The sequence below is a fragment of the Cyprinodon tularosa genome, unplaced genomic scaffold (genome assembly GCF_016077235.1).
Source record: "Cyprinodon tularosa strain WSP-4 unplaced genomic scaffold, ASM1607723v1 ctg272, whole genome shotgun sequence".
NCBI lineage: Eukaryota > Metazoa > Chordata > Actinopteri > Cyprinodontiformes > Cyprinodontidae > Cyprinodon > Cyprinodon tularosa.
Window position 1 is genome coordinate 2,415,128 of NW_024038977.1, and position 20,665 is coordinate 2,435,792.

At 37.2% G+C, this 20,665-nt stretch overlaps 1 protein-coding gene across 3 annotated transcripts in view; it reads right to left on the reverse strand.

Annotated features, from left to right (window-relative positions):
• Positions 1-20,665, reverse strand: part of LOC119786455 (protein unc-13 homolog C) — a 181,604-nt gene that overhangs the window by 90,097 nt on the left and 70,842 nt on the right. For all 3 annotated transcript variants that reach the window (XM_038289813.1, XM_038289811.1, XM_038289814.1), the window contains 4 exons: positions 18,062-18,218; positions 17,618-17,686; positions 3,929-4,018; positions 2,007-2,135 (listed from right to left, as the gene is read on the reverse strand). In XM_038289813.1, the coding sequence (XP_038145741.1) occupies positions 2,007-2,135; positions 3,929-4,018; positions 17,618-17,686; positions 18,062-18,218 (445 nt within the window). The remainder of the gene's footprint in view (positions 1-2,006; positions 2,136-3,928; positions 4,019-17,617; positions 17,687-18,061; positions 18,219-20,665) is intronic.

Genomic DNA, 20,665 nt, shown 5'->3' on the forward strand with positions numbered 1-20,665 from the left:
ACGTTTGTCGTCAAAGAAAGGTTTACTGTTGGATGACTGCAATTTATATATTTTTTTTACGTTCATACAGTATAATATTGATAGAGAGCCTGTCTACTGTGAAACTGCTGTGGATGAGAATGTAATTAGTGCAAGTCTATATCGTTCAGGTTCTGTAATTGCTTACAACCCCCCAGGCTTTCTAAACAATGGAAGCTTATTATTCAAGTTTTAAAGAGACTTCAGCCTTTTGCAACCCAAGAACACATAGACATCACTGTGGGGGCCATTTTCTTGAGTAAATAAACCATAAAATTATCAGGTGGAGATTTGATTCCACAATTTTTTTCAGGTAAAAAAACAAAACAAAAAAGACTTGGGTGATGATCAAAAGCGCTTTTTTGTATGAAAACTGCAGTAATTCAGAGATCTTGAGGTTTAAATGTTTAACACAATATGCCTTTCTAGTTCTACTTGCATCATACTTATAACATCACTGATAACTAACCAACTTTCACCTTTTGACTCCCTTTTCTTAATCTATTTTATTTTATTGATAAAAATAAATGACACTTTGAGCTAAAAGACATACTTTTAAACCCAATACAGTACAACAACATTTGCTTGGAAATGTTTATGAGCCCTTAGGTAATCAAATGGTCCTGGAAAAGATTAAATCAGTGAAATATCAGCTGCTTTCATATGTTGCAGTGTTTTAGTCTATCAAAGTTGAGTTGATAAAAGTATTATTTTAAATAGTCACAGACTACAGGTTTCTTAAGTCAAACAGCTCCTCATGAACATTATCAAAACATTCACCCTTGTGTCAAATTTTAATATGAAAATGAAATCATGTAATTTCATATGAATTAAAGTTTCGACATTCACAAACTACCTGTAGATTCAAGTTTATAGAACAGCTGTTTTTTGCTCCAACAATACTTTTATGCAATCCTATAGTGCACCTTACAGTTCATAGTGGTCACAGATTTATAGTGATGTCTATAGTTGACTTGAGGCATAAAATTACTTTGTCATTGTTGACAGCCTACACTTTGTCAAATTATTGCAGGTACAGTGAGCACTCGTTTTTTTTTTGCAGGGGTTACGTTCGCTTATATCCCCCCTCCTCAATTAGCTTTAAATGTATTGTTCATTAAAGCTTCTGCTCCAGCGGTATTTGGAAAGCCGTTTTTTCTGAGAAACATTTTAAGTCGAAAGTGTGTCTTAAATTTTTTCAAACCAGCCCTTGTTAGCATTAAATGCACTTGGTACTGTGTGCACAGTTCTCAATTCTGGCCCAGTATCTGCATCATCTTTCTGTTCCCTGTCATAAATGTCATTGCTGTCAGTGCAGTGTTCTAGCTTTTGTGCAGATAATGTAGGTATCCAGCATAATGTTCTTTTTTCTGCAGTCATCAAACCACAAAGCTAATGCAGACTTCATCCTTACCATGTACTTGTTGCAGACGGTTGCCACGCTTTTTGCATACTTATTAAAACTTATTGCTGCTGTCGTCCTTATGTTATTTTCATCCTTTTTTTATGGAACGAACAAAAGATAAATGTATTCCGTAATGGCGACCTACAACCGCATAGCATGTCCAGAAGTTTAACTTTTTCTACGATAGTTAGCATCTTCCTCTCCCTTTTGGGCCCGTCTGCAAGTGCCTCTGTCAGTGCAGAATGTTTTGTCGACATTATGGGTTTTGAAGAAAATTTGCAAAATAAAATTTGGCAAGCTGTTTTACGTACATGTACATTAAAATATTAAACGCTAATGTTATTGACACACAGGTAGAGAAGAAGTGTGGAGACTGTTTAGCCAATCAGAATGCAGAACACAATGCACCATCCAGATCTGTGAAGCAGCGAGGCCATAAAAGGTGCACCGCGTTTTAGAGAGGGTTCACTCTAATTAGCATTTGTAATAAACACATGGAGATCATGAATTGAAAGGATGTGAAATGGATTTCTATTTAAAAGTGGGATCATAGTGTTAAGCTATCATAATACACCTGAATTACCTGGTCGAGAAGCTGGTTGTAGAGTTCATGACAGTTGTCAAAAATGTATTTGTATGTCGAGTCCAAGCAAGCCTTCACGCAGTCCTTCACTACCATGCTGGCTCTTGGTGGGCTCTGGAGCTCTTGCACCTGTCAAACACAATTCATGCCACATTAAAATCCTTTAAATATTCCAGTCATTCCTGATTGATCATCAGCGCTGTCACACACAAAAAGCATCCATGTATGCATAAATGGGAAGTAACTAAAAAAATAATATGAAATTAAAATGTTGTGTATTATTTATTTTTCTTTAACCTATATTTGCACAGATCCAAAATTAACTAGTGCAACAGAAGAAAAAGTAGAATTTACAAATGTACAGCTGAGGATAGAGACATGTAATTACTCCATATAAACACATAGGCACTTCCTCCTATTCAGTAAGCCAACATTAAACACTCTTCATATTCTCTACTATGTATCCAACTTGCTATCACAAACACCTTCATTGTATGAAACCATAACAGCTCATCTTGAGGAATTTATGCTCCACATCTCCTCAATGATATCTCAGAGTCTTGATTACATTTGTTATCATTTTCAGATTCTCACATCCAAATCATTGTCAAAATTTGTTTTACAATTTTTATTTGTTTCTGTTCAAACTACCATATAGCCACTTGGAATTAAATATTTTAGGTCATGTTTTCATGTAACTCATAGAGGATATTAATTACTATAATATATATCTTAAGCTAATTAATTTAAATATAGCTATGTGAAATTAAACAAATGTTATTAATAAACCTATTATATGTATTTTGTCAGGCATTCTTTGTGTCACTTATTCCCAATGCAACTCAGTTGCTTGGCAACAGCTGTGGGTACCGTGACACAACATCATACAGAGCGTCATGTTGCGTGTTTTATAGATATAAAATGACTCCCACAACGATTCTATGTATAAATGATCATTATTGTTTTCATTTGTGTCAGAGAACACCCCAGTTATTCAGCTATGATAAAAGGTTTTCTTTATTTGTTATAGCACTACGGCGATACAAAATAATATTATCAACTGAGGTTCTAGTTAATACAGTTCTTTTTTTTCTTTACAGTGTTTAAATTGTACACAGCCCCTAGGCAGTTTGCAAGCACTCTTATTATTCTGGGCTAAACTTAACAATATTATTGCCTGACACATAGGTTTGATCTATCTACCTGAGCAGAGCACTTTTTGATATTATGTAACAGTATGTTTAATTTAAACAGGGAGTTTCTTGAGCAAGCTGCATCCACCAATTTATAAAATCAATTCCAATATTGTTGAATACGCCAGCATTTACATTTAGTAGGGCTTAGCTTTTGTTACGGCACAAATTCAAGGCCTTGGTGATCTAAAGCCATCGTCATCTTTTTATGTTCATTCTACTAAGAACACATAAAGCTGAGAGGGAAATTTCATAGATATAGCCTGTCTTTAAATGTCACACGGCCCATTTGAAGCCTTCTTTGACACTGTGTCAGATGACCTCCACTGATATTTCTAAGAGATTCTGAAACCTTAGTGGTGATGGTTTAAACCCAATCCAAAGATTAGATGTTGAAGCAGCCAAACCTCTGACAAAGACAACATTCCTGCATTACTGTAGATACTAAATGCAAGAACTTAATTCCAATAATTTACTCCACTAATCAGCACTACTGCTAACTAGTCAAATTTTAAACTGGTTTATTAGGAATTAGTCCTAATAATTGTTGGTTTAGATTACCAACTGCATGTCTGAAGCTTCAACAGCAACAAGTGCCGCAGGAACGAAAACACTCAGTGAGAACAGAGTTTAATATGTCTAGCATATACACTTATGTTTTTTTCCCATTCTTGTAAAAGTATTTTTTTGTTCATCTTTGCTTTTTATGTTCATAAAGGTCAACATTACCTTCATTCTGAAGAAAGTTATGCTTGTAAGCAGATCAACAGTGGACTTCAGGTCTTGGAGACGCTCTGGGTTTCCTGCAGGAAAGTTATCCTGCAAAATCAAGCAAAGAGAACAAAAACAACATGAAGGAAGCAAAACCTCTCAGGACGCAGCCTTGTAGAGCCACACAACTCCACCATACACGTCTCATCACTTACAAAACATGAAAATTGATTACTAAGGAATCCAAGCAATCATAACAACATGACAGTTTGTCTAATAGTTAAGTGGACAGGGGAGGTCTCTGCTGATGAAAATCCCTATTTTAGGGCCATGAAGTCATCAGGCGGTGCAGAGCAGCATGACGGGGTGGGTGGGGGGTGGGGATATATAAAGTCCTGGCAGCTTGGAGGAAATGCATTACTGCTCCATGCATTATCCTACTTCTCCAGCGCTTGCTGAGCTCTAATAAAAATGTGCTTGTTGTATCTCCCCTGAATCCTCTCAATAAATTCACATCAGGGGCTCAGGAAAAAAAAAAGTTCAATCTGAACAGCAGCCTTCAAGCTTGTCAACAGAAGCATGAAAGAGATTTGAGATTAATGGCAATCAGCTGAAGCTAACTTTCACTGACATCTTTAGGACATGAGCAGCATTAAGTTTTACTGGGTTTTATGGAATTGTGCAAAAAAAAAAGATAAATGACATCATAACATCTACAGAATGCTCTAAAAAACCAGTCAAGAGAAAACAAGTGGAAGCCCTTTTGATGTCACAGGCAGTCAGCAGTCTGATGAGGAATTACAATGCCTTTGCTATTCGCTCATGATTAATAGGAAGAGTCAAGCTGGAGGTGAAGTTGTAGTAAATAGCCACCAGGCAAACAAGCTTGACACACATCCTTGTAAGCAAATGTGCTAAATATGGCTGTTTATGCGAGAAAGAAAAGAAAATCAATGGAAACTCCTGACGTCTTCTTGCTCTACTGCTGCTGTTTCGCATCACTGCTTTTACAGGAACCACTCTATTTTTGAAGGGTTTTATGATGCTTTTCTAAAAAATATATGACATTACAGTCAAAAATTTCAAATGTGATTTTAAAGTGTATGCAGCCTCTAGCAAGGAACATTTAAATTGTGTAATATGGTTATTGCAAGAAAATTCAGCATCTTTATCAATGTTAAAAATATGCAAACAACATTATTATAAACTGATGTTATTTCATGAAAATTGAAGCCATAAGTATTACTCCCTTCCTCCCATAGCCATAATGTTATATCATCATTGCAGCCATTAGCAGCAACTGCTGTAAAGTAGCAATAATAGTTATTTCCCTTCCTTTCAGGTATTAGCCAACATTATAATATAAAGTCTGCTGTTTATATCAATTTCATGGCTGGAAGGCTCTATCTTGACAAATAACTCGGAGCAGGATTTACTTACCAATTATTACACCAAACTTGTTTTGTTTTTGTCTTTTCTTTGTTAATGGCAAACATAAAAAAACAAGTTTAAATTGTACTTAACTGTACTTTGAAACAGCTTTTCCGAAAATTTTTCTGAAAATGTTTCAACACCTAATATGTCGGCTTACATCAGAGCAATCTGTACCTTTGTCACCCACTTGTCGTCAAACCCTATACGGACTTTGCGTTCACTTTAGTTATGTAAATGTATGTTTTGGCTTCACCCACCAAGGCTCGAGACTGAATAATACTAACAGTATCTGGGAGAAAGAAACATTACATAATAATGATTCAGAGTTGATAAAAGATCTAAGATCTGACCACGCTAAGCTTCCTAAGCAAGGTCCAGTGGACTTCACCATGGCAGATAGCCAACAAAGACTCTCAGGTATGAAGAACTTGACAGCACCAGACCCAGACACAATCTGCACCTACTGGCTGAAGAAGCTGAATTCTCTCCCTGATGACCTAGCATCATAAATTACCCAACCGCTGAACATTGGAACGCACCCTAAATAACTGAACAAGGGCCGAACAGTCCTGATTATGAAAGACCCCCAGAAGCGGACAATCCCATCCAACTGTTGGTTATCTCTCCACAACATGGAAACTCCTGTCAGAATCACAGCAGCAATGATAAGTGGGGACATTAAACAAAAACCTGAGAGAGGTGTAGACAGGCAATGGTAAAAACCCAAAAAGAGCCTAACACTAACTAGTTGAGAGTTAGTGTTAGGCGTCAGAGTTAGTGTTAGTTGACAGAAGGGTTGCCCAGGACTGCAAAACTGGATAAACAAACCTGTGCACCGATGGGTTGAATACTGCCTATGACTCAATGCCTCAAAAAAATTTCTGGAATACCTGAAGCTCAACAGCACCATAAAGATTCATCATTGAAAGCTCTATTGGGTTGTGTAAAATCACGTTTAAGGCAAACTTCAAGCCAACAGTGAAAATCCCCATCAAATGTAAAATATACAAAGAAGATGCTCTGTGTCCCCTGCTGTTCTGCATAGGTTGGAACCCCGTTGGCCAAATAATCAACAAGACTGGCTATGGATACCGACTCAGAAATAGTAATCCACGCAAAGGGGATTGAATGCACACCCAGAGAGCTATAAGTGCCTTGAAATACCACAGGCAAATGGAAAGCAGCAACAGCCCAATACCTGCAAAGAGTAAGACAAGTTCTGAGAAGTCAGTTCAATTGCAAGAAGAAGGTCTGGGCAATCAACAGCTATGCCTTGTCAGTATTAGATACCCTGCAGGGATACTAAATTGGCCTAAGGAGGAAGTGCAGGCCACTGATGTCAAATCATGAAAGCTGCTCAATATGCATGGTGGATTTCACCCCAAATCCAGTATCCTCAGGCTAAATGCTAAGTACAATGACCACCATGGAATGATAAAGAGGCGTGTCAGCCAGGACATTCCAACAAAATCCAGAAATCTAAAGTACTTAGGAAAGTTTCTATCCACCCCTGAAACATCACCTATGGGTTAGGCCACAAATCACACATTGTGTCCTTTGCTTGGTTAAACAAAACTGAATGAGGTTACTTTCAGAGGCCTTGTTTAGCTGGTAGATTTACTAATACATAAGGCTGTAGGTTAAGGCTCTTGAGCACCAAAACTACACAAAACTGTTTTAACCTCTTACACCCTAAGGGGGTATAAATAAATTTCTACCTGACAAAAACACACAAAAGTAAATAACTTATAGCCTCAAAGCTATTAGATTTAAGAAGAAACTTTTGGTACGTCTGTAAAGGTAAGATGTCATAGAATGGTTTTCTGGTGTCAACACCATTGTAGCTTTGACCCTGCCTGAAATATTAGGGACAAAATACAAAATATTTTGCATTTTTTGAACCTCGCCAAAATTTTCTTTGAAATAAACATTGCAAAACACTACCAAAATATTATTTATAGCACAAAAAAGTAGTACAGACTTTCAAATCTAAATGTTGTGTAAAAATATACCAAATTTGGACTCAATCAGATGAATCATATTTATTTTAGAATGGTATTAGTGAGAAATTTCTTAGGCGGAGAGGCCATTTTGGCACATTTATCCATAAATGTCACCAAACTGTGCCAAATATGTTTTTTACATCAATACTGGGGGTTTGGTAAAACTACGAGGTCATGTAGCAGCTGGACCCGCCGGTGGGTCCGTAGGGTTCAAGGGGTTAAGAAACCTAACTTCAGTGTTAATATGTTTTTAGCTTAATTCAACTTCTCTTTAACTTTGACCACTTTCTCTGTTCCTGCTGAAGAAAAGAAAACCCACAGCATCATTGTGCAACCACCATGTTTCATGCAGGGAAGTACCGGGTGCAGCATTAGATACGTGCCACACAGAGCCTTATATAAGCCAGTTTGACCTAGTCTGATCATAGCTCTTTTCACGTCTGCTGGTTCCATTTCATGATGTGTTCTTTTTTCCATTGTTCATTTCCCCACCTCAGGAGGGGAAAGTGACTGCTCTGTGGGTCTTTTAGCTGTGTTTCTGAGTAATACCTCTTGGCACTTTCGGAAAAATTTTAAGTTTGCACTATTTTCATTGATTGATAATGAATTTAATAGTACTTTGTCATATGTTCAGAATTAGAAACATTATTTTATAACCTGACTTTGATTAAGCTAGTTCACAACTTTATCACTAGCCTCTCTGCTTTACATTTTGCAACAAATCTATGTCGCACTCAAATAACAGCTCATTTATTCTAAGATTTAATGAAACCCTGATGGACTTTTTGTAGAGGGGATATCAATGTCAATATGTGTTTGTAAGTTGACAAAATGTCTGCAAGGTACTGTATGTTAGTTTTTTTTTTCAGGTCTTAATGAATCCTAAAAAAATATATAGGGAACATCAGCTGCTTCCATATCTGCAAAGCTCTTGAACCAGGCAGGCAGAACCGTTGTTTATGGAGGAAGAAAAAAAAAAATGCAGAGAAATGTTTTATCTTTATGGCCACAAGTCCATCAGTAAACAAGTAGGAAATCTACAGTATGTGTGAGCAAAAAGTAAGGACAACATCTTCACTGCCTTAGACAAATGACAGGAAGGACACCATGAGACGAGACAGGGAGCTATTGATGTCGATGAGCTTTGAAGCTTTGTCTTTGGTGTTGACTTGGCTGGATATTACTCTGGACCAGAGCCAAAGTTTGAAGCAGTAACTGCTTATCATCAGAAACCAAAAACTTCACACACTAGAAAAGTTGAAGCAAGTTATTATCTTCAAACTATTTTCCAACTTCACCTCCAGTGTTTATGTAAGCCTAGCTGATTTACTCTAGAGCTTTAAAGGTAGAGTGTAGCAATATCTTAAACTACTTGTAATTTCAAACAAGCTATATATCAGTGAGTAAACATCATAATTCTTTGAATTTGGCTGGACTTTATCAAGATCAGATTGTGGCTGTTAATATACTGCTTGTCTGAGGTAGCTTTTGTATTTCTTTACCTGTTAAATTCTAACACATGCGTATATTAATTAGACTAGCAAAAAGTCACACATAGAACAAACATTGCATTGCAGACTGAGATGTGTCCCTGCAAACTTTACACATCTACAGAGCTTTGCAAAATAGCTCATGCTTATAAAATGGATCTAAAGCCTTTGCAAACAGCAATTTTGAAGTCTTAAGTCTCTCAAGTTTTGCTACAGATTCCCAATTTAAATGTATCTATGGTTTTTTTCCTGGTCCATACTAAAAAATGGTATGCTTTAATTGAAACGATTTCATTCCAGGCTTAAAAAATAAAAGTTTTTGTCTTATCTAGCCAAAAGGTTTTATTGATCAAGTTTTGTGGTTGTAATGTGATTGAATAAAAAAAGCTTTACAGTTAAGGTTGCTTTTAAAGCAGAAACAAGATAAGATAGATAATGCATATAATATGAGTGCATGTGGATTCATCTATATTTGTTAGATATATCTTTTTAACAAGACATTTGTCATTTGTTTCAACATGTTTTCACTGACTAGTATCTAAAATAGGCCTCATATTTGAAACAGAAAGGAAAATTTATTTAGTATTGCTGGAAATAAGATATATTTAATTGGAGCATACCTAGGGTGCAAACAGGCAGGTAGAGGCAGTTCAGTGTGCAAAGATATTTGTCAGAAGAAACCTGGCACGGAAAACATTATTCTATATGAGCGAAGCAGGACATGATAATGCTTATAAGGTAACCAAGGCTTGATTAGAACTAAGCAAAAATATTTGGAATAATTGAACAGAAGAAAAAACATGATGGAATCAAAAACAAAATACGGTAACATACTATGGGCCGGATTTATCAAGATCCAATTTTGCGTGCAGTAATTTGCGCTCGCAAACTGGAATTTTGCGCGAGGGACTGAACCATGGTTTGCGGGTGATTTAACAAGAGCGATTGCGTAACTGGTGGAAGGTGCAAAACTGTTGGAGACGCCCTATTTAAATGATGGTTTTGCGCGTTTTGTGGTTTGCGGCAAAGTAGTTTGTAGTCTGTACAAACTAGTGCATTAAGAAATTTAAATCTTACAGTGACCCCCAACAACAAAAAATAAATAAGTAAATATATATATATATATATATATATATATATATATATATATATATATATATATATATATATATATATATATATATACAGGTGCTGGTCATAAAATTAGAATATCATGAAAAAGTAGATTGATTTCAGTAATTCCATTTAAAAAGTGAAACTTGTATATTATATTCATACATTACATACAAACTCATATATTTCAGATGTTTATTTTGTTTAATTTTGATGATTACAAATGACAACAAATGAAAATCTCAAATTCATCATATCAGAAAATTAGAATATTGTGAAAAGGTTCAAAATTGATGGCCCCTGGTGCCACACTCTAATCAGCTAATTAACTCAAACCACCTGCAAAAGCCTTTAAATGGTCTTTCAGTCTAGTTCTATAGGCTACACAATCATGGGGAAGACTGCTGACTTGACAGTTGTCCAAAAGACGACCATCGACACCTTGCACAAGGAGGGCAAGACACAAAAGGTCATCGCTAAAGAGGCTGGCTGTTCACAGAGCTCAGTGTCCAAGCACATTAATAGAGAGGCGAAGGGAAGGAAAAGATGTGGTCGAAAAAAGTGTACAAGCAAGAGAGATAACCGCACCCTGGAGAGGATTGTGAAACAAAACCCATTCAAAAATGTGGGGGAGATTCACAAAGAGTGGACTGCAGCTGGAGTGAGTGCTTCAAGAACCACCACACACAGACGTATGAAAGACATGGGTTTCTGCTGTCGCATTCCTTTTGTCAAGCCACTCTTGAACCACAGACAGCGTCAGAAGCGTCTTGCCTGGGCTAAAGAGAAACAGGACTGGACTGCTGGTGAGTGGTCCAAAGTCATGTTCTCTGATTAAAGTAAATTTTGCATTTCCTTTGGAAATCAAGGTCCCAGGGTCTGGAGGAAAAGAAGAGAGGCACTTCATCCACGTTGCTTGAAGTCCAGTGTAAAGTTTCCACAGTCAGTGATGGTTTGGGGTGCCATGTCATCTGCTGGTGTTGGTCCATTGTGTTTTCTGAGGTCCAGGGTCAACGCAGCCACATACCAGGAAGTTTTAGAGCACTTCATGCTTCCTGCAGCTGACCAACTTTTTGGAGATGCAGATTTCATTTTCCAACAGGACTTGGCACCTGCACACAGTGCCAAAGCTACCAGTACCTGGTTGAAGGACCATGGTATCCCTGTTCTTAATTGGCCAGCAAACTCTCCTGACCTTAACCCCATAGAAAATCTATGGGGTATTGTGAAGAAGAAGATGCAATACACCAGACCCAACAATTCAGAAGAGCTAAAAGCCACTATTAGAGCAACCTGGGCTATCATAACACCTGAGCAGTGCCACAGACTGATCGACTCCATGCCACGCCGCATTGCTGCAGTAATACAGGCCAAAGGAGGCCCAACTAAATACTGAGTGCTGTACATGCTCATACTTTTCATGTTCATACTTTTCAGTTGGCCAACATTTCTATAAATCCTTTGTTTTTATTGGTCTTCAGTAATATTCTAATTTTCTGATATGATGAATTTGAGATTTTCATTTGTTGTCATTTGTAATCATCAAAATTAAACAAAATAAACATCTGAAATATATGAGTTTGTATGTAATGTATGAATATAATATACAAGTTTCACTTTTTAAATGGAATTACTGAAATCAATCTACTTTTCCATGATATTCTAATTTTATGACCAGCACCTGTATATATATATATATATATATATATATATATATATATATATATATATATATATATATATATATATATATATATATATATATATATATATATATATATATATATAAATTGGCAACCTTTATTCCCTAAGGTGGTATGTGCTGCAGTAAAAAAAACAAAAAAAAAACAGGTGTTTTGTATTGGCCTGTGACTGTGGATGAGATCCCCGCAGCATTTGGTACGTTGCTCCACAGGCGCAGGGGGAGAACCCCGACCCCGTCGGACAGCACTTCTGAAAAAACGAGATTGGGAGATCCCAGCTCTCGCTGCAACCGTACGCTGGAATGACCCAGATGCAAAAAAGTGCAATGTTGCAAGGAGTTTTGTGATATCTGGTATTGCGCGAGTCCTCCTTGTGGCTGGCTCCAAATCCATTCGGAGTTCCCCCAACAGCTCCAAAATGGCAATGCTGGATAAACGATATGTTTTTATGATCGTTTCCTCGTTCATTGCAAAAATATTCACACGGAGTGAAAAATGCGTTCTCTGCGTCTCCTTGCTTTATTTCCATGTCTCCTTCTTGCGACAATAACCGCTGCCATGTGTGCGCAATTACGCATACAGACCATTTGCACCTTCTTTTGAAACGTGTTAAATATAGAGTCAGATACCGTTAGCAAAATTGCGTTCAGGTTTGATAAATCACTTTGCGAGTGCTAAATTAATATATTTACATGTTCTCCTCCCACAAGACGCACTTTAGCGTGTAAACGCCCCATATTGCATATTCATTGCAGAAAAAGTACTAAATGGATAAGAGGTGCTATTTAGCACGTTTTAAAGACCAAATCCTTTTAGCACGCTGTTGATAGATCAGTTTGTACATTTTTTAGCGTGCGCAGTGAAATAGCTCACGTTTTAATACACGCAAACCTTTGATAGATCCGGCCCTATAAGTATAAGTAAGCAAGATTAAACCAAGCACCTAATAAATCTGAACAGAGGAAAGGAAATTTGACAAGACATGAATGTACAAAACAAATAACAATACTGACAATCATGAGTCCAAATGAAAACCAAAAAAAAAAACAACTTCAAAATTGTGATATTGATTGAAAATATGCTGCAATAGCTGTCTGTTCAGATGATTTATAATACATTTTAGGAGAGTAAATGTAGATAACATAGGGTGGACTCGTCTGAATTGGGAAACTCATGGGATCTGGGAAAACAGATACAAAGAGAGGCACGATGACTAAGTGACCCAATTCTGCAATACTGATAGAAACAGATAAACAGACAATTCCTTTTCTCTCTCTAGAAAAACACATCAATGCTGCCACAGATATATCTTTGTGAAATGTGTTCTTCTTTACCAGTTAAAATTACTAGTATCACCCAACTATAAGTTCCACAGTTTGTGTAGTTTACTTAACAGTTAAGAACAACAAATGAGAAAATTAAACATACCTCTCTCTTGTCAATATAAACAGATAAAGTCAAAATCTAGATCTGTAAGCTGGAATTAGCAAACACCCGCTTTAAAATTATGGAGCTTCATTTGAAGAAATGGCATATATATCCCAACAGGGCACATAATAAACATCCCTTATTTTAAAATGCCCAAACCAGGAGTACAAATCCCTCATGCTAAATGTGTGCTAACCAAAGTATGTGTACCTTTCCTACTCAAACAAGGCACACAGGAAGATCTGTTATAAAGTAAAATAGCATTCCTCTGTGGTGATTAGTTAACCTGCATTTAGTTGTTAAGTGTTAAGTTGTTAAGCATGCATATAAAACAGAGTCATCCCTAAATTTAATATTATTCAAATCACACACTGATCCACCTTTTAAAGAAGGTTGTTCCTCTTGAGTTAACACAGGAACAACAGTCTGTTCACTCAGTGTCTATGTGTGAAGACCTCAGGGCTGTGAGGAGAGAACGGGTTAATGTCCAAGTGGTTCTCCTGAATCAGCTGGTACTCCTGGAGCAGCTGATCTACATCCAGTCTGACTGCGCACTCCTCATCGTCTTGGATCAGAATAATAACAGTGGCTCCATCTTAACAAATGTCAGTGGTTGCAAAAATTCTCACACGTTTGTCAAGAGGAGAGTAATAAACTAAAGATCCCTAAATATAAATAAATTAATATAAATAACAAAAAATAGCATTTTTTTCCCTTCTATAATAATTTTAATACATTAGCTGTGTTTGTAGTTGCAGAACTTAAATCTGACACCCAATATTTGAAATTTGCATTCATCTATTGTACTTATGATCATGTTTGTGTCTGTTTGTAGTTTGTGTAATCTACTTTTTAAAGTGCAAAACGAAATAAGAATTGTACAAAACAATTTTAAAAACAGGAGTAGACTGCACTGCTTTGTGAATCCCCATCATGGAGAGACACAAGACAGACTTGCATATTCCGACTAGGAATGATTTGCTATACAAGGTGTCAGCATGTATCAGTCCTGTTCGAGTAAAGCTGGAGGAGAAAAAATGCATATGTAGTAAAATGTGGAGCGACAGCTGCACCGGGCTCCATCTCTGCTGATTCAAGCCCTCTGTTTTACAAAAGCAAACTCAATCTCCCTCAGAATGTCATTATAGGGAAATCCATATGGTGAGTGAGCGGAGCAGCCAGATCTGAATCCTATTACTGGGAAAGAGTGACAGGTCGGCTCTGTGGGATGCTACGGAAACCGAGAGAGTATGAACTGTGTGCGGATATCTGAGTGTGTGTGTGTGAAGGACTGGTCTCTGGCAACGTTGACAAGAGAGCAGTAGGGCAGGGCTGGCAGGTGAATGCAATGTGAAATTCTTTGACTTCTCCTAGTGAATGTGTCACACCTTGACAGCCGGGCAATGTGACGATAAAATGGGCCTTCTCTCCTTCACTTAACCCCTTCTCCCTCTCTGTCATCCTTAGATGCCTTTATTTAATCTTTCCTTTCTTTTATTTTAAATCTAACTCTATCCCTCTGAAAACTCTATTTGTTGCACAAATCCTTTGGTCAACTTACTCCTGGTTTGATTTTTCCCTGAATATTTGGAACTTCACCCTTGGAAATCATTTTTCTCACTCATTATATCCTTCTGTCTATCAGGCACTCAGTCATACCTGCTGCTATGTAATCAGTGGGGGCTTCACACTGCTGCGCAGAACAGAGGAAATAAAGCATAGCTCCGCTCAACAAGGTTTTGCTTTATGTGCCGCATTAAAGGTGAGTGGGTCACCCTTCAGCCTCAGTTTACTGTCACGCTGTCATGCTGTCAGCAGGGAACATGTAGAGAGATGTACTCACAAGTGTGCTTCTGTGTGTGTGATATAATTGTGCCTACATACATTTTCTTCAGAGCAGCGAATGAATCAGGATATGCATTCACTGAATGTATATCCATCAGTACATACATTCAGTGATGTATGTACTGATGTATATACATACTGCTTCTTCAGAAGGCATGTTATATTGCAAAGCAGCATAATACTGCTCTCCTACCACTTAACCTCAGCAGATGAATTTTATCTGTCATTGAACAAGACAAAGAAGACAACATACTGTGCAAGGCTGGTGACACATACTGTGTAGGCTAAGAATTCATCATATTAATATATGAGGTGACAGCAGGTTAAATCAAACACATTCATGCCTCTTCTGTAGCAAATCAACCAGAAAGTCCTATATAAAGCTCCATAATTAGGTTCACAGAGGTGCTTTGTGAAGCATATCATTTAGCAGCAATCGCTGAACTAATGGCCCTGACAAATGAACCAGTGTCATCCCATACATGGGCCGACAACTGAGTGACCCCATCGAGTAACTGCATTTTACAATATCGTATAAGGTAACCATATATCTCCTAGTCTGTGTGACGGAGGGGTTAGACACATTTCAAACACACATGCAAGATTACTCTGACAGTTTTAATATCACAACAGTTTAGCTGATGTGAATAAACAAATCTTAGCTATCGGATAACTTGTTCAATAAAAGGTGCTATCATTACCAAACAATGTTATTTTACTGGATTGACTTCTTGTTTAACTACCAGGTAATAAACATCAAACTTCCTTGTGTTATTAAATTCTGACAAATACTTTTAAGCTTAATTACAATCAGACAGTTCACAGGGATTCCCACTGGAACAGCTGCTTCACTGCTGCAGGACATTTAATTTCTAACTTCACATCAATTTGTGCATAATTTACCTTTTACAGCTCCTACACTGTGTGCGGTGAGTAAGTACCAGTTAATGATAGCACTGCAGCTCAAGCGCAAACATAAGAAGAGCTCTAAGCATGTAGCAGAAAGAAAACATGACTGCCTCCCCACATAGGTGGTTGCACATTTATTAGTACCAGTGTTGCATTGACATAAACATTTAAAATTTGTATGAACAAATTTCATTTGTTTTATGACTTAAGCATCCAGGATCTGCAAAAGCATACACAGTGCATCTCATCTTAATTTAACATTTTAGTAAGAAAATACAACTTCACGCCCTGCATGTATCACACCTACTGTTTTGCAGATAAGCAAAACTAGCAACACTACTTGCAACACTTTCAAAATGAGCTACTGTATTTCACATCGTATTTAGAAAAAAATTATTACAATATAAACAACTTTTCCAACCATAAACTATAGTGACATGCTTAAAGTGCATGTTTTATTTTTATTTAAAAACAAAATTTTTAAAGGGTGGCATACAGATGTATTCTTTCATCTTTGCTCTGTTATTCCTAAATAAAATTATGTGAAACCAATCACATTTAGACATCTTCTAATTACTGTAGCAGATCACCCGCTTGTTAATTTCCATATTAATAAAGCTTTTGGTTATAAGGCATCAGAGGTTTTCTAGAGAACATTAGAAACTTACAGCATCACAAAGAACAAGGAATGCATTAGACTGGTCATTGGGGTTGAGATCTTCAAATCAGATACTGGTATAAACAAATAATCTAAAGCTTTAAACATTTAAAATGTTAAAGAGAATGACACAGCTCCAACTCTACCCAGACATGACCAACATCCTTAACTCAGGACAAACAGGGAAATAATTTTTTAAGGATCTCATTAGAACTCTTGGGGGCATCAGAGATTCACAGGTCAGGTAGGGACATTTCTTGACAGTATGATTCATTCAGCCTAAAAATCTAGCCATTATGCAACAGTGGCAGGAAAAAAGCAAGACAATCATTTTTCAATAGCCAAAAGAACTCCCATTTGTGTTTTTCCGATTTGTCTGTTAGAGAACAAGCAGGAGGAGATCTGGTCAGACATGAGCGAAACTTTGCCTGCATGAAAACAAAAAGTATGGAGGAAAACACTGCAAGCGAATAGGAGGTTGAGGGGGCATTGTGTCGTGAGGATGAAAAAGCTGATTAAAAGGATGGCGCTGAATTAAGGGCAGTCTCAGAAGTAAATAAGTTCTGGCTGGATTTTCACTCTCTGGTAGGAAAAAACAACCAAAAATACAACTATGGACAAAGGATATTAAATCCAAAACAGAATCTGTTGTAAGACTTGAACATTAATGATCACATATCCTCTATCCAATCTGAGTTGAAGGTATTTTTTAACCATAACAGCCAAAAATTTTGCTTTTTTTCTAGATGTTTAAAATTGATAGCGACATGGGCCAAAAGACTTGCTGTTCTACCTTAAGGGGTTCTAAAAAAAAATAACTCAGGGATATAAATGAATATGAATAATTTTTCAAAGCAAGGCTGAAAACTATTTAAAATAAGGTGTGAATACAGTAAGTTTACAACTCACAGTATTAGATCAAAAGATTGGGTGTAACACCAGTACAAAGCAGAGGCTCTTAATCTTTTAAGATAAAAAAAAAATGGAAAAAGAGAAAAATTAGGTGCAGAAAGTAATTACATATAGCAGTGGATCTGGATTTATCTCTGCATGGAGAATCAATATTCATTAAACTCTAAACACACACATACATAAACACTGAATATAAAAATGTTCTTACATACCCTGTATTTTGAAAGGTCGATCCTCAATGAGTTATGAAGCTGGTCCAGTAATTTGACGAATTTCTCCCTCTGTTAAGATCAGAATTTAATAATTCAGCTTCCACCCAAAGCACTATGCCAAAAAAATTTATAACACCTCCTGGTCTGTGGTATTGCCTGTCTGCAGTGATTCATTTTTAGTTCTTGGAATAATATGTAGCGTTTTAGCTATGCTGTCAGATTCAGATTGGTGCCTGAAAATATGATATTTCGGTCTTATAGCATTAGTTTATTAAAATTCTGAATGAATGACATTTGCAGATATATCTAATGGTTGGATTTTCAGTGTATAAATTACTTTAGAATATTAACTGAAAAGTAGCACAAGAAGGGAGTGATGTCAGAAATTCCCCAAAGCCAGCTAGGGCTTTGCCCTAATGACTCAAAATTTAAAGGAGCACTTACCCCGAAGTTAGAGGCAGCAAATCGGTCAGAAGCAGAGGCGGTAGTGGTTGTGGTGGTGGTCGTGTGAGCAAAGTAGGCATTGATATTGGCAAGCAAGTTGCTCATCACTGCCGGCACACCAGGACACATGTATTTGGCAGACAGACAAGAGAAATGCCTGAAGAGGAGAATAAACAGCTATCAGCTTACTGTAAGTGTCTTACAGAGTCCAAGAGAAACATCTATCTTCTCATTGCCAAGAAATACAAGACAACCACTGATTAAAGGCGCATGCAAAGGAAATTAAAAAAATATTATCACCCCATTAACTCTTTTTACATTCTTTCAAATTACAACTCCTGACCTGAATGTATGCTTTTAGATTTTGAGTGATTAAAAAAAATAATAAAGGGGGTGTTACTGCAAACAGGATGAAATTATTTCTAACAAAATAAATCTTAATATTGCTGTGTTCTAATAAATTCAACCCCATTCCTTCCATATCAAAAACATAAGATGTTGCTGCTATCTGCTTTTAGAAAATAAGCAGTTAGTAAACAGAATCCAGCAGTGAATAATTCATTCTCAAAATAAACAGCTGTATAGCTGATTGGTGAAGACCTTATAAAACATTTGAGAACAAACAGTGTCAAGAAGACCTCATAACACAACATAAATGTCAAGGATTAAGTTGTGGAGATATTTAAAGAGGGATTAAGTTATGAAAAACATCCCAAGCTTTGAATAACTTGCAGAGCTCTGGTCAATATATTGTTAAAAAAATGTCCTCTAACAGCTGCCAACTTACCAAGACATGGCTGGGCATCTGTACTTGGAAGTCAAGAAACTACGGCAACAAGAAATAATAACTCTACAGCTCATACTTACTTAACTCATCATCCCTACTGTGTCAAACATGAGAGTGACAGAATCATTCTGTGGGGATGCTTTGTTTCAGCACCAACGATACAATTCGGTTTATTTATACGGCACCAACATACAACACAAATTATCTAAAGGCATAGTACAGAGAAAATTGAATCCATTCATAAAGTCAGATTGGTAAAAAAAAATCAGCAAAACCAGCAGATTGTATTAAATCATTGACTTGCGAGCCACATTCCTGTTGAAGAGCATTAGGTGACAGCAGATATTCATTTGTATATTGTTGTTGACTTTAAAGCAAAATCCCTCACAACCAGCATGCATGCTGGGAAAGTGGAGAGGAAAAACTCTCCTTTTAACAGGAAGAAACCTCCAGCATAACCAAGCTTTTAGTGCGTTCACATCGAACCCATTTTAGACGTCAAAGCATCGAATTTGAATGCAAAGTCAATGGGGGGGGCAGCGCTGAGAGGTCCAGCAGGCGTGTACAAACATTGGGAGCGGCGCATCTCAGCATTCTGGCATCCAAAAATTTGAGTGTTTGACGCTGGAGTTTCATTTAGGATTTGATGTTGCCCCCTGGCAAACAACTATAGTCCCTGATTTCTGTAATGCCATGTCTCTGACTATGGAGGTAACAATGATCAGGGTGGTCTTCTCAGTGGGTGTGTCACTGAGTGGAGAAAATAATTTACACATGCGGACGGGTTAGTGGTGACATGTGGGCGAAGTTCAAGAACTGCGCTTTCCATTTACCATCACCCAACCATTTTTGATTTCTGGCTGTTCAGGAACTGTTGAAGGAGCACTATGTAGATGTTTCCCTGGACTTGGTTTGTCCAAGCTGTTAGCTAATAGGCCTGGTCTAACTCCTGGATGTTCAACAGCTCAAAACCAGAGATATTCAATTAAATTCAATTCAGTTTATTTATATAGTGCCAATTCGCAACACATATAAGTTCAAGGTACTTTACAGTTCAACAGATCATACAATCATATTGATTCAAAATGTTTTCATGTAAGGAAAACCAGTTGATCGCATCGACTCATTGACTCAAAGGCAATCCCTCACTCTAAGAATGCTTGTAGCGACAGTGGAGAGGAAAAACTCCCTTTTAACAGGAAGAAACCTCCAGCAGAATCAGGCTCAGTGTGAGCGGCCATCTGCCAAGGCCGACTGGGGTTCAGTCGGTCTTATATAACAGATATAACAGAGAGTCGGAAAAGAGTTTTTGGAGACAGAGAAGGAGGCCATAGAAGTGAGATGCTAGTGGTAGGCTAGCTGCTGTTTACCATCAGAAATATAAACAGTGCGAACATGAAAAGTACAGAAGTAGACAATGTATTTAACAGTGCTTCTGTACAGTTAGTATAACTTCAAGATTTTACTGAAAGAGACTTAAGCTCAAAATTAGAGCCAAAGCAACACCACAGGACACAGGTCTACAACAGTCGAAGCAGGAAGTGATGCAATATGCCTTATGAACACCCTATTCAGGAAGATGGATAAAACTCAACACAGGGCTGTAGGCTATTTGGTAAACTTTCAGCTGTGGAAGGAATCTTAAGATGGAGCCTGAGATAAAGTATAAAGCTTATAGATACTTGATTGAAGCACATAAAGCTGTAACTGCGGTAAAATTTGGTTCTACAAAGTGTGGATTAAATACATCTCCATGCCATATTTTAAAGCAATTTTAAGAATAAAGCATAGTTTTCCTTCCGCGCAAGTGTTTCTGC